Source organism: Aythya fuligula, chromosome 24 (genome assembly GCF_009819795.1).
Source record: "Aythya fuligula isolate bAytFul2 chromosome 24, bAytFul2.pri, whole genome shotgun sequence".
NCBI classification, from domain to species: domain Eukaryota; kingdom Metazoa; phylum Chordata; class Aves; order Anseriformes; family Anatidae; genus Aythya; species Aythya fuligula.
The window spans coordinates 4,134,421-4,149,944 of record NC_045582.1 but is presented as its reverse complement, the minus strand read 5'-3'; the positions used below and the strand labels follow the sequence as shown (position 1 = coordinate 4,149,944).

Genomic DNA, 15,524 nt, shown 5'->3' with positions numbered 1-15,524 from the left:
CTGGTGAAAACATAATATTTACAGAATATTTTCTCCTTTGGTAGTATAAAACTAACAGGATTCCACATCAAGTCATCCAATGAGTGTCCTCACACCCTGCAGTTGCCCTGGTTTAGGAGGATAAAAGGCATGAAAAGCCCAAGCCTCAGCCAGAGCATGGACTTCTGCCACAGGCTCCATGAGTAACTGTCCAATTGTTGTGTTTTATCCCAGCAGACAGCTAAATGCCGTGTAGCCATTCACTCACTCCTCCACCCCCTCAGTGGAATGGGGGAGAAAATCGAAAAGAAGTGTGAAAGAAGGCATGAGTTGAGATGTGGGAAGTTTAATTAAAGAAGAAAAAAAAAAAAAAAGAACAAAAAAAAAAAAAAGAATGGAACAGAAAGGAAAGAAAAGAATCACACAGAATCATTTAGGTTGGAAGAGACCTCCAAGATCAACTAGTCCAAACCTCTGACCTAACACTAACAAGTCCTCCACTAAACCATATCACTAGCCTCTACATCTAAATGTCTTTTAAAGACCTCCAGGGATGGTGACTCCACCACTTCCCGGGGCAGCCCATTCCAATGCCTAACAACCCTTTCGGTAAAGAAGTTCTTCCTAATATCCAGCCTAAAACACCCCTGGCACAACTTTAGCCCATTATCCCTCGTCCTGTCACCAGGCATATGGGAGAACAGACCAACCCCCACCTCGCTACAGCCTCCTTTAAGGTACCTATAGAGTGCGATAAGGTCACCCCTGAGCCTCCTTTTCTCCAGGCTGAACAAACCCAGCTCCCTCATCTGCTCCTCGTAAGACTTGTCCTCCAGACCCCTCACCTATTCGTTGCCCTTCTCTGGACTCTCTTGAGCACCTCCATGTCCTTCTTGCACATGTTTTTCATTCATGGATCACCTGTACAATAGTGTCCAAGATCAAGTCCACCTCTTGATCACAAGTCCATTTATATGTTGCATCTCTTCCTTGATATTCTCAGGTGTCATGGACCCACTGAGCTATAAATAACTTCCCCTTAAATTGCCAGTCCAGATCCACCTGAGCTTCTTCAATCTTAGCAGCCTGATTCACCTGCTGGTTGTTTTGGTGTTCTTCAGTGGCACTACTCTTGGGTATATTAGCATTTAGAAGGCATACTTCTACAACCAGCTTTTCTACCTGGGCAGCAATATCTTGCCACAATGTGGCAGCCCAGATGGGTTTGCCTTAGCACTGACAGTTACTCTACTTCCATTGCTGTAACCATTCCCAAAGGGCATTTGCCACCATACATGAGTATTGCAGAATTAAATTTATGCAACTCTAATGCAGCAGCAAGTAAGGATTTATTCTATATCTTTATAGCAGATAACAAAATTATATGATTTTAACAGCACTTAATCAGTATCTATTAGTCAATTAACAGAATGATCTAAAGAAAATTGCTACAATAGAAACAACAATTTATTTAAAGACTCATGAATGACAAGGTTCACCTGAGACCAGGGGTAAGGGGAATGGAAGTCACGTGCTTCCAAAATACCTGCTAGTGTGAATTACTCACACTACTCCTTTGTTGGTAGATGAGCTTGTTCCTCAGTTAGCCGTGAGATGTACATCCCCTGACAAGCAGCCCAGCTCAGGGGGAGATCAAGGGTGCAGCCCGCTGCAGACCCTGGAGAGCTCAAAGAGTTCTTGTTTGGGATCACTGTTTATAGGATTGCGTGACCACTGTCTTTTGGTCTCTAATTTTCCAGGATTTAGATCTTTGCCAATATAAAAAGGAATCAGGTTGCGCAGTCTTCCTCCCCTTAGCACTTGTGTTAAATAGTCACACCATAGGGCACAGATACAACCAAAGGGCAGATTGATCAATCTGGATAGGCTGGACTGATGGGCTGAGGTCAACTGCATGAAGTTCAATAAGGCCAAGTGCCAGGTCCTGCACTTGGGGCGCAATAACCCCAAGCAGAGCTACAGACTGGGAGATGAGTAGTTGGAAAGCTGCCTGGCAGAGAAGGACCTGGGAGTATTGTTTCACAGTTGGCTGAATATGAGCCAGCAGTGTGCTCAGGTGGCCAAGAAGGCCAACAGCATCCTGGCTTGTATAAGAAGCAGTGTAGCCAGCAGGTCTAGGGAAGTGATTGTCTCCCTGTACTCGGTTCTGGTGAGGCTGCACCTCCAGTACTGTGTTCAGTTTTGGACCCCTTGCTACAAGAAGGACATGGAGTGAGTCCAGGGAAGGGTGACAAAGTTGGTGGGAGGTCTGGAGAACAAGTCCTATGAGGAGCAGATGAGGGAGCTGGGCTTGTTCAGCCTGGAGAAAAGGAGTGTCAGGGGTGACCTTATTGCTCTTTATATGTACATTAAAGGAGGTAGTGAGGTAGGGGTCAGTCTATTCTCCCATGTGCCTGGCAACAGGATGAGGGGTAATGGGCTAAAGTTGTGCCAGGGGTGTTTTAGGCTGGATATTAGGAAGAACTTCTTTACCGAAAGGGTTGTTAGGCATTGGAATGGGCTGCCCCGGGAAGTGGTGGAGTCACCATCCCTGGAGGTCTTTAAAAGACATTTAGATGTAGAGGCTAGTGATATGGTTTAGTGGAGGACTTGTTAGTGTTAGGTCAGAGGTTTGGACTAGTTGATCTTGGAGGTCTCTTCCAACCTAGACAATTCTGTGATTCTGTGATTGTACGGGACTTTGAGCAACCTGGTCTAGTGGAATGTGTCTCTGCCTGTTGCAGGGGGTTGGAATTAGATGATCTTTATGGTCCCTTCTAACCCAAACCATTCTATGATGCTGTGATTCTATGTTTCTTTTTGACTACAGGGACAACTGAGCATCAATGGCTGGCTCTCTGATTTAGCCACAATGTCTGTATCCAGAGTTGGATTATCAACAGAACATGTTTTGGAGGTGGGATGAGATCCAGAGACCTTCTCTTCCCATTAAGGGTGCTGAATAGTGTTGACTAGTGTTGGGGTGGTTCCTTCTGACTGGAAGATAGTCAATGTTACACCCATTTTCAAAAAGAGCATGAGAGAAGACCTAGAAAACTACAGACGTGTCAGTCCAACCTCAGTACCTAGCAGATAAATTGAGAAGATTCTAATGGGGTATACAGAAAGGCAGTTAATGAACAAAGCAATTACCAGGCATAGTCAACGTGGATTTATGAAAGGAAAGTCCTGCCTTAATAACTTGATCTCCTTGTATGATAAGGTCACTTTCTTTGTGAGTGGAGTGAAGGGAAGACAATGGATATAATATTTCTGGGTTTTAGTAAGGCCTTAAATACCATCCCTCACAGGATCCTTGTCGTGGTTTAACCCGGCTGGCAGCTAAACACCACGCAGCCGTTCGCTCACCCTCCCCCCTCCCTCTCTGGGACGGGGGAGAGAAATGGAAAGTGAAGCCCGTGAGTTGAGATAAAGACAGTTTAATAAGACAGGAAAATAATAATAATAATAATAATAATAATAATAATACAATGATGATAATAGTACTACTAATAATAATATGTACAAACAAGTGATGCACAATGCAATTGCTCACCACCCGCTGACCGATGCCCAGCTTAACCCTGAGCAGTCCGGCCCCCTCCCCCCGGCTAGCCACCCCTATATATTGTTTAGCATGACGTCAGATGGTATGGAATACCCCTTTGGCTAGTTCGGGTCACCTGTCCTGGGTCTGTCCCCTCCCAGCTCTTACTGCACCCCCAGCCTGCCTGTTGGCAGGACAGAGCAAAAGTCTGAGGTGTCCTTGGCTTGGTATAAGCACTGCTCTGCAACAATTAAAACATCGGGGTGTTATCAGCACTCTTCTCATCCTAAGCCAAAACACAGCATTCCACCAGCTACTAGGAAGAAAATTAATTCTGTTCTAACTGAAACCAGGACAATCCTTCTGGACAAATTGTCCAAATGTGTGTTGAAGAGGTTCAGTCTACACTGGATAATGAACTGGCTCATCAGTAGATGACCATTCACTATGACCTCAAAGGGTCATAGTGAATGGGGGCTACATCTGGCTGGTGGGCAGTCATTAACAGTGTTCCTCAGGGCTCAGTTCTAGGGCCTGTCCTGTTCAACATTGTTATCAATGATCAGGATGCAGGAGTTGAATTTATCCTTAGCAAGTTTGCTGAGAAATCTATTCTACTATCTTTGTCTTCCAAATGGGGGTGGGGGATGGGGTGCAGAGAATAAAAATGCCTATGAATATACCCAGTAGACTTGTCTTACACTGTCTATAGTTGCAGAGGTCACAACATGAGATCAGATGTAAGGCACTACTATGTTACAGAGCCTATTGCTATTGAAATAGTGACTGTCACCATCTGAAAAGTTAGTTCCTTCAGACTACTCAGTGACACATCCCTCAGGGAGGGGGAGGGAGGGGGGGTTAGGAGGGTGTAAATAAGAAGCCCTGCAATGGCAAAGGGGGGCTGCCTACTCTCTCACATCATGCAGGTATGGCAAAAAAATGTCTAAGGTACTATTCCCGTTTCCTTTCTCTTTGTCAGACAGGAACCAAACTATTGCATATTTAATTATTCTGTTTTGACAGTTCTCAGGTTCTCTCACTCCCACTTGGACTCCTGAATCTCTGTAGTACTCACAGAGAGCAATATAGACTTGTTACTGTTCTTCGAAGGGCTTCTTTGACCTCCTTGTTCCTCAAGCTGTAAATTACAGGGTTCAGCATGGGTATTGCCAGGGTATAAAACACAGAGATGATCTTGTCATACTCCATAGAGTATTTTGAACTGGGCCGTAAGTACATGAAGGAGCCTGTCCCATAGAAGATGGCAACAACAGTCAGATGGGAAGCACACGTGGAGAAGGCTTTGCATCTGCCTTTGGCAGATTTCAACTTGTAGATTGTAATCCCAATGCAGATATAGGAGATGAGAATAAGAAGGATGGTTGAGATGATAAGCACGGTAGCACAGGTGAAATGTACCAAGTCAGTGATGTAAGTATCAGAGCAGGAGAGCTTCAGGATGGGGGGCACATCACAGAAGAAATGATCGATGATGGAATTGCAGAAGGACAGGTGGAATATAAATAAAGTCTGAATGGTTGCATTCACACAACTCATGAAGTAGGACATGCACACGAGGAGGATGCAGAACCTCCTAGACATAATGACAGGGTAGAGCAAGGGGTTGCAGATGGCTATAAATCGGTCATATGCCATCACCGCCAGGAGGTAGCACTCGCCTGTCACTGCGATGCAGAACAGGAAGAGCTGAGCTGTGCATGTTGTGTATGATATGACTTTTGTCTCAGCCACAAGGGTCATGAGTGTACTGGGTATAATGATGGTGGAGTAGCTGACATCTAAGAAAGAAAGGTTGCTGATGAAGAAGTACATGGGGGTGTGGAGCTTGGAGTTGATTTGGATGAGCACAATCAGCCCCAGATTTCCCACTACGGTCAACAGATAGATAAGTAGAAACACTGTGAAGAGAAGAACCTGTAACTTCAGGTTGTCGGTGAATCCCAATAAGATGAACTTAGTCACCACGGTGTGATTCCCTTCTGCCATCTATCATTGATAGGAAAAGACAGAGTTATGCTGAAAAAAAAAAAAAAAGGTAAATGCCCATCAATACATCAAACTGGCTGGAGTCAGGCGCTGATGTAAGGTAAAGATATAACTTTGCCAGTCTTCCTATTTACATTTTTTAAGTTCTGAACTCAAATTATCTCATTTTCATTTCCTGCATTTCAAAGCCTTGTATTATTTCAGTGTACTCTGAATGAGCACAGGTTAACAAATCACACTTACTACTGCAGATCTCACTACCTCTTCCTCCACAAATGCTTAATTTAATGTGTAAATGAGTAATCTGCACAGCTAACATTAACCCCATAGTATATGTTTCACCTCACATAATTTAGATGTTTACTCAAACATGATTTGCAGGATGCTCTTTAAATACTCATTTTTCCCATATGGATAATTAACTTTGTACATAACAATGTACAAAGTTATATATAAATAACTTTTATAACATGATATATAATATATAAAAGTCAAACACATGCTAAACTAGGAAAATCTATCAAAAGAAATGGGGTCAGACATATACACCTTATAATTATGTCAAAATTTCAGGTCAATTATGGTAAGCAGAAAGCCAAAGCTAAGGGTTTGGAATAGCTCACCTATAAATATTAATGGCATTTCAGCTTGAAAGGGAGCAGAACTTCTGCTCTGCTATTATTTTCAAAAACTCAAGAATAACATGAGAATTATAATCATTTGACTTCTTGAGCACATTCGCTTTCTGAAGGCTAGAAATAAGCCCAGGAATAAAAAATTAAGTAGAGACCTTGGAAGAACTGATCTTGTCCATTTCACTTTTCCAAGGAAGAATGAACTCTGTTGATGTAACTTATGAAAATATTTGTCTGATTTGTTCTTTAAACTCTCCAATAGATTGCCCATGATCCCTACTAATTTTGCTTCTTTATAGAATGTTATCATAGAACGGCTTGACTTGGAAGAGATCTTAAAGATCATCCAGTTCCCATCCCCTTGCCATGGCAGGGATGCCACCCACTAGATCAGGTTGCCCAGAGTTGCCATCCGACCTGGTCTTGAACACCTCCATCCACAACCTCTTTGGTAACCTGTTCTAGTGTCTCATCACCCTCTGAGTGGAGCTATTCCACCTAACATCTAATATAAATCTCCCCTCTTCTTGTTCAAAACCATTTCCCTTTGTCCTCTTATTGTCTGCCTGAGCAAAAAGTTCTCTCCACCTTTTTATAAACCCTATTGAAGTATTGAAAAGCTGCAATAAGGTCACCCCACAGTCTTCTCTTTTTCAGGCTGAACATCCTCTGCTCTCTCGGCCTTTCTTCTCAAAAACATAAGTATGATCTCATAAACATGATAGTTAGTATTCTCCGTGAGATTAACCTAAATTTTCCCATTGCAATTAAAATGAAAATGACTTGCTCTGTCTTACCCCCTGCCCCCAAATTGTTGTCTTGAATTAAAGAGTGTGTTCTCATGTCAAAGAGAAACTCATCAAAATGAGAAAGCTAGTAAACTCAGCTCCCACAATTTGAAAAAATAAATAAATTTAAAATATATATATAGTTTTTTTCAAGAATACTCATATTGCTATACTGTAAGGAATGGATATGGGGGAATCAACCCACAAAAAAAATAATAATAATAATAAAAAAGTATAAAATATGTTTAGGCATTTGTGTTCATCACAAAACTCTTATTTCCAAGCCTGTTCTTACCTTGCTACAAACACTGTAGCATGCTTGGGTGTACTGGTGTTTCTTCTCATGTCAGTGGACTGTCCTGTAAAAGAAAAAGGAAATTCAGCTAATGCAGATTTGAATGCAAGATGCATAGTCTTTATTGACTCCTGACACTATGGGATTTACATTCTCTCAAACTAGAATGAAAAATATACTGTATCTGTATAGATACAAAGAGAAAGTGTACCTGCAGGAGAAGAAAATCTCTTGTTCCTTATCAAAAAGGAGGTATTTTAGCAGCTTACATGCACATTCATATACTTGTGCTCTGTTTGGTTGTTGAATTTCTGGTTGGCCACAGAGTCTCTGAATCCAAGACACAGTAGACTAGGCACAACGGGACCATTAAAATGTTCTGTGGGCTCCCCGTGGAGCCACCTTTCCTGCAATTAGACATATGCACTTTATTCGCATCAGTTTTAAGGAGAATAATTTTCTTTTTCCTTTTTTTTTTTTTTCAGAATCACAGAATGTTAGGGATTGGAAGTGACCTTGAAAGATCATCTAGTCCAACCCCCCTACTAGAGCAGGAACACCTAGATCAAGTCACAGAAGAACACATCCAGGCAGGTTTTGAATGTCTCTAGAGGAGATTCCACAACCCACGCTGGGCAGCCTGTTCCAGTGGTCTGTCACCCTCACCATCAAAAAGTTTCTTCTCATATTTTAAGCTTCCTATATTCCAGCTTGCATCCATTGCTCCTTGTTATATCGTTAGGTGTTACTGAGAAGAGCCTTGCTCTATCCTCCTGACACTCATCCATTACATATTTATAAACATTAATAAGGTCACCCCTCAGTCTTCTCTTCTCCAAGCTAAAGAGACCCAGCTCCCTCAGCCTTTCCTCATAAGGGAGATGCTCCACTCCCTTAATCATCCTTGTGGCTCTGTGCTGGACTCTCAAGCAGTTCTCTTGTCCTTCCCTGTCCTACTTGAGTTCCTTTCCTATATGATTCCTTACTGGGTCTGGCTGAGATGGAGTTAACTCTCCCTGCAGCGGCCCATATAGTGCTGTGCTCTGCACTTGGAGCTAGAACAGCCCTCTTATCACACCAATGTTTTGTCTGTTGTGGAGCAATGTTGGCACATCAGCAAGACTCCCTCTGACTCCCCCAGAAGCCAGTAGGCTAGGGGTGGGCAAAGGTGAAGAGGGGACATCGCCAGGGCAACTGACCTAAACCGACCAAAGAGATATTACTATATCTGTACTGTACTGTACTCTACTCTACTCTACTCCACATGATATATATACTACATACTGTACATACTATACATACTATATACCATATACCATACATGATATACATACTATATTATGACACACTCAGCAATAAAAGGTGGAAAAAGGGAAAGAGGAAAGGCAGGGGGAAAAGGGGAAGTCAGTTTGTAAATGATATCAGGAATGGTATATCCTTCTTTCCCTTTGGGGTAATTAAAGCACCTTTTGAGTTTTTCTAGCATCTATGGGTAACCAAAATACTCCTATTGCTAGGTTTCAGGAATGCGTTTCTCTCTTTTTTTTCTTTTCTTTTTTTTGTTTTTTTTTCCTAAGATTAAACAATCACTTAAGAATGCCATGCTGGAATCTGCCCCAAAAAAAGTGTGGTGGTGGGCAGCAAGGTGTGTGGGAGGATATGGGCAAGTACCTGTCATGGTTGTCTCTTCTGATGATTTTGAACTTTACCCCTGAACAAGTGCGAAATCCTGAAAAACTGACAGAATGCTTGAAAGATGTGTGTCCTGATCCTGGCAATGCCAGAGAACTCCAGCTTGCTGCACTGTGCTGGGGCCTAGCCTATACCTGTCAAAGAGTAATAGGACAATAGGTAAGAGGAAAGTGACAACTAGATTTACTGGACTGAGTGGATCTGAACACAGCACTTCAGATGGGATCTCAAGAGAACAGAGTAGAGGCAGAGAATTGCCTACCACCCACCTTCTGGCCATGCTTCTTTTGATGCAGCCCAGGATATGGTTGGCTTTTTGTGCTACAAGTGTGCATTGCCAGCTCATGTCAAGCTTCCTGTCAGCCAGTACCCACACGTCCTTCTCATCAGGGCTGCCTTCAGTCCATTTTCCACCCATCCTGTATTTGTGCTTGGGATTGCTCTGGCCAAGATGTAGGACCTTGCATTTGGCCTTGTTGAACCTCATAAGAGCATCAGAATAATAGACAGGTGGACCGAGCTTTGACAATTGAATTGCCTCAGGTGGACCTGGACTGCGGACATAAGGGTGAGCTGTTTGTAGCTTGATGGGCCTATGAAATATCAGGACATCTGGGGAGGGAAGCCACATACAGATGGGCTTGTGATTGAGGGGTGGACCTGACCATTGAGGCCATCACACAGGTCACCCATAAATGTGAAACCTGTGCTGTGATCAAGAGAGCCATGTCTCCCTGGAATAGGGGGCGGTGGCTAGGAGTTCGATATGGTGATGCCTGGTAAACTCTCACCATGGTAGAAGCAACTACTGGAGCAAGTCCAGAGGAGGACTACAAAGATGATTAGAGGACTGGAGCACCTGTTGTACAAGGACAGGCAGAGAGAACTGGACCTGTTTAGCCTGGAAAAGAGAAGACTGAGGGGAGATCTCATTGATGCATATAAATATGTGAAAGGAGGGTGTCAAGACAATGGAACCAGGCTCTTTTCAGTTGTGACCAGCAACAGGACGAGAGGCAATGGGCACAAACTGAAGCACAGGAAGTTTCAGCTGAATATGAGAGGGCACTTTACTGTGAGGATGACAGAGCACTGGAACAGGTTGCCCAGAGAGGTTGTGGAGTCTCCCTCTCAGGGGATATACAAAACTCACCTGGATGCCATTCTGTGCAACATCCTCTAGGTGATGCTGTACAGCAGAGGGGTGGATGATCTTCAGTGGTCCCTTCCAACCTTGGCCATTTTGGGGTTCTGTCATTTCATAACTACTGGGTGGCTGGAAACAAACCCAGTAGACCATGCCACTGTCTGAAACACTATCTTTGACCTGGAAAGGAAAGTTCTGTGGCATCATGGTACACAAGAGAGAATTGAATCAGACAGTGGGAGTCACTTCCAAAACAATCTTGTCACCTCCTGGGCCAAGAGGCATAGCACTGAGTGGGTGTATCACATCCCCTATCACCCACAAGCCTCTGGAAAGGTTGAGACATACAATGGGCCGTTAAAGATCATGTAATAAGCATTAGGAGCTGAGACATGGAAACACTGAAACATTAATTTACCAGAAGCCACTGGGCTAGTGAACACCAGGGGATCTGACAACCATCCTGGTCCTGCTGAAACAAAACCCCTACATGCTGTGGGAGGAGCTAAAGTAGTGCACATAGTGCATGTAGGGAAGTGACTGGGGACGTCAGTGTGGGTTGCTCCCAAGGGAAGAGGCAAATCCACTTGTGGGATTGTCTTCACCCCAAAAATGGACTACTTGTGGTGGGTGATGCAAAAGGATGGGAGTATCAAGTGTGTGACTCAAGGAGATTTAAGCTTGGGAAAAAAAAAATAATAAAAAAAAATAATAATCTGTAATCTAAATTACGTGTTGTAGGAAGACACTGCAGAACCAATGACAGGTCAACTTCACGAGGAACTGGGCAAGTGCAGCGACTGAAGCTAAGCTGCTGCTGGTGTCCAGAAATCCTACTCTGCCTGTCTTGAGTGACCACTTTCACAGATGAAACCTAAATCATCAACAGTTCTTATGAACATTTTGGGAGAGGCCTATCAAATGAAAAGAAGTACCTGTATATATATCTGTTAAAGGACAGGGAACGGTGGTGATGAGAATACTGAAATACATGGAACCTGAGTGTGACACAAATGCTATGGAATAAGGGTTTGTACAGGGTCTGGCTGGGATGGAATTAACTTTCCCTGCAGCAGCCCATATAGTGTTGTGCTCTGCACTTATAGCTAGAACAGCATTGGTATCACGCCAGTGTTTTGTTTGTTGCTGAGCAAGGCTGGCACAGCATCAGGACTCCCTCCAAAACCCCCCGAGAGCCAGCAGACTGGGGATGGGCAAGAGGTGAGGAGGGGACATAGGGAGGGCAGGTGACTTCAACCAACCAAAGGGATATTCCATACCATGTGAGGTCACACTCAGCAAAAAAAAAGTGGGAAAGGGTAAGGTGGGTGGGAGGGGGGAGGAGGGGCTCTGAAGATGTTGTAGTGGTTTTACTCAGCTGGGCAACCAAGCCCCACCACAACTACTTTCTCACTCCCCTTTCTCAAAGGGAAAGGGGGAAAAAATACAATGAAAAGGGCTCAAGGGTTGAGGACAGGAAGATCACTTAATAATTTCCATGACGGGTAAAACAGGTTCAACATAGGGAAATTAAGGAAATTTATTACCTATTACTAACTAGCTAGAGAAGTGAGAAATAAATAAATAAATAAATTTAATTAATTAATTAATTAATTAAAAAAACCTACACACATTCAACCCCCCCATCCACCTTCTTCCACCTCCTCCCCCTGAGTGGCACAAGGGAACAGGGGAATGGGGTTTGTGGTCAGTCTATAGAACCTGGTCTCCGCTGCTCCTTCTCAGTCCCTCTCTTCCCCTGCTCCAACATGGGGTCCCTCCCACAGGATGCCGTCCTTCCCGAACTGATCCTGCACGGCCTTCCCACAGGCAGCAGGTCTTAAACAACCACTCCAAATATGGGTCCGTACCACAGGGTCCATCCGTCAGGAACACACTGCTCCAGCCTGGGTCCACCACAGGCAGCAGCTTCTGACAGATCACCTGCTCCTGCATGGACTCCTCTCCATGGGCCACAGGTCTGGTCCAGAACCTGCTCTAGCAGGGGTTCTCCACAGGCCGCAGCCTCCTTCAGATCAGAGTCACCTGCTCCAGAAAGGGCTCCTCCACAGGCTGCAGAGTGGAAACCTGCTCCACTGTGATACGCTATGGGCTGCAGGGGGACAGCCTGCTCCACCATCGTCCTTTCCACAGGCTACAGGGGAACTTCAGCTGCAGTGCCTAGAGCACCTCCTGCCCCTCCTTCTTCACTGACCTTGGTGCCTGCAGGGCTGTTTCTCACTCCTCACTCTCCCGGCTGCTGTTGCACAGCAGGTTTTTCCCTTTCTTGCTATCACAGAGACACAATCAACATCACTTACTGGTTCAGCTCTGGGCAGTGGCAGGTCCCTTTGGAGCTTGTTGAAACCGGCCCTTATCTAACATGTGGCAGGTTCTGGATTCTTCTCACAGAAGCCACCCCTGCAGCCCTTTGCTACCAAAACCTTGCCACGTAAACCCACTACAGACATGTGTCCTCCCAGATTACCTCTACGTATATTGTGGCCTTGCTTTATGGGTCATGGGCAAACATTGCTAATTGATGGGAAATAGAGAGCGATATTTTTAAAAAATATATTTAAAAAAAAAAAAAAAAATCAGCATGGCCTTTGCTTGCTTTTTTCCTCTTCCTTTTTCCTTTAATTAAATTATCCTTACCTCAACCTATGAGCCTAGCCTTTTTTTTTTTTTTTCTTTTTTTTTCTTTCCAGCATAATTTCTTCTTCCCCTCTTCTTCTGAGGAGAGGGAGTGAGAAAGCGGTTTGCTTTTCAGCTGCCCTCTCAAGGTAAAACCACCACAGGATAGTGTCAATGACACCTGAAATACTGCAAGAAGGACTTGATGCCTTTGAATTGGAAGGGAGAAGATTCTCCTCCTGTTACCTGCATCAGAAAATAACATAACTAGCACCTAATATCAGGTTTTTAATTGCTAATATATGGATTCAAAATAACAGAATGTTGTTCTCAGGAAAAGGAATTTACAGCTAGCAGAAAGGGGCCTACTTTGATGTGATTGCTACCAGCAGCAGGTTAGGGTAGTCTTCTCTTCCCAGGGTTACAGAGCAGATGAAGTTTATCTGAAAGTTTATATATGGGAGAATTCCAAGTAATGGTCTAGATGACATTTTTGATACTTTTGATAGTATTTATTTATTTGCTAGTGTTTCGGTAGTGCTCAGGAACGCTAGGCCTGGGTCTGTGACAGTATAAGAGAACAGAAAAGGGATCCTTTCTTGTTACAGTTTATATTGTTCTTCAAATCAGAAGATACACCTTCAGATCTTCCTAATTACAATAGGAGCTAAAATACAGCTTGTCTTTCAGAGGGAGTTCTTGGGAAATTTTCAGAAGAGGAACTATCGTGAGTGATACTTGATCTCTGACACTTTTGAAAAGTTACTGTTGTTCTACACCTCTCCCTTTTCATGTCCTGCTTCTTTACTCCACAGTTTTTTTATGGCACTCTTCACTTCCTCATTTCTCAATGTATAGATGAGTGGGTTCAGCATGGGTGTGATGACAGTGTAAAACACTGCCACACTCTTGTCCTCTGACAGATTGCTGGAAGGGCGTATGTAGGAGAATGTGCATGGCCCGAAGAACAGAATCACTACAGTGATGTGGGACCCACAAGTAGAGAGGGCCTTGTGTCGCCCTTCGGATGTTTGTCTTCTCAAGGAAACCAGGATGACAATGTAGGACACGACCAGGATGAAGAAACAGCTCAGAGCTATCATTCCGCTGTTGGCAACAACAAGGATGCCCACAGCATAGGTGTCAGTACAAGCCAGTTGTAGTAGGGGGTGGACATCACAGAAGAAGTGGTCAATTTTGTTGGGGCCACAAAAGGGGAGAAAAGAGGTTAGGAGCGTTTGCACCATGGAATGCACAAAACCTGCCACCCATGAGCAGATCAACATCCGGTCACAAGTACGCCTGGTCATGAGAGTGGTGTAGTGGAGAGGTCTGCAGATGGCAGTGTAACGATCATAGGCCATCACTGTGAGGATGAAGATCTCGGTGCAGCCAAAGAAATGTACCCCGAACAGCTGCATTATGCAACCCACGAAGGAGATGGTTTTATTTTCAATGAGGAAGTCAGCAATCATTTTGGGAGCTGTGACAGAAGAGTAACAGATATCTACAAAGGATAGGTAGGAAAGGAAGAAATACATGGGCGATTTCAGATGTTGACTGCTCATTACAGTGACAACAATGAGCAGATTTCCTGACATGATAATCATATAGAAGAACAAAAACATAACAAAGCATATTTTCTGAATTACTTGATTTTCTGAAAGTCCAAGAAGAATGAATTCCTTCACACTGCTTGCATTCTCCATGTTAATCATTTGGTTGGCAATATACAATATACAGTCTATACACCTGGAAAGAAAAGGACATTATTCTTCACTTTTTTCATTATTAATAATGAATTAGTATCAGAAGTATATACAGACTAAAAATATACAGGATTAATATTAAGTTTACAAGTTGGTTTAAATTATCTGGTCACAATTTAAAACTACTTGAAATTTTCTGGTCACAATTTAAACTTACATCACAAACTCTGCTGCAAGCAAAAGCTGATCAATCATACAACAGAAACAGAAATGGAGAAATCCCATGATTAATCTCAAACCCACAAAGTAAAGTCTAGAGAAGAAGTGGAGATAGTTAGTGACTTTTCCTGTGTTTGCATTATGTGAAAGATATTCTTCTTCTGATATCTCTCCAAGAAAATAAAATAAAATAAAATAAAATAAAATAAAATAAAATAAAATAAAATAAAATAAAATAAAATAAAATAAAATAAAATAAAATAAATAAAAATAAGGATCAATAAGAACAACAGGATATCAATTTCTACCTGTTAAAACAAAGCTTTGCTCCTTTCCATCCCTCCTTTCATTTAGCAATAGCGCAAATTTCTCCAGAAAATAGCATAAAATATTACATAATCACACCTTTATGGCAGTACAGTTACCTAGGGGAAAATAAATATCTGGGCTCAAACCAGGCAATAGCAGAACTGGAAGCAAACAGCACTAGTCCTTGTATCATGTTTAGGTAATCAGCTGTTCAGAAAAGAATGATCAAGAGATAAGTGATCAAGGAAAACTGAATTCTGGAACAATGGCAGATAGGAAATTCCTAAGCTAAAAAATAAAGGTGTATGTTTTTTTGAAAGGATTGTGAAGATACAACCTGTTAACAATACAGCTTTACTGCATATCCCTCTTGGTAAGGTCCCTGCCACAACCACCAAATTCCTTTTACAAAATATATATCTGACTGATGGAAGGGAAGGGAAGGGAAGGGAAGGGAAGGGAAGGGAAGGGAAGGGAAGGGAAGGGAAGGGAAGGGAAGGGAAGGGAAGGGAAGGGAAGGGAAGGGAAGGGAAGGGAAGGGAAGGGAAGGGAAGGGA

General features: G+C 43.1%; 2 protein-coding genes across 2 annotated transcripts; both read right to left on the bottom strand.

The window, feature by feature from the left end:
• Positions 1-4,600: 4,600 nt before the first annotated feature.
• LOC116498289 (olfactory receptor 1020-like) lies at positions 4,601-5,536 on the bottom strand. The gene has a single exon (XM_032202536.1). The coding sequence runs from the start codon at positions 5,534-5,536 to the stop codon at positions 4,601-4,603; it is 936 nt and encodes a 311-aa protein (XP_032058427.1).
• Positions 5,537-12,355: 6,819 nt separating this feature from the next.
• On the bottom strand, positions 12,356-14,439 carry LOC116498435 (olfactory receptor 4S2-like; the record flags this gene model as incomplete). Its single annotated transcript, XM_032202709.1, has 2 exons — positions 13,539-14,439; positions 12,356-12,375 (listed from the first exon to the last, which is right to left on the bottom strand). Coding segments are annotated over exons 1-2 (921 nt in total), but the record flags the coding sequence as incomplete, so codon positions are not given.
• Positions 14,440-15,524: the final 1,085 nt, after the last annotated feature.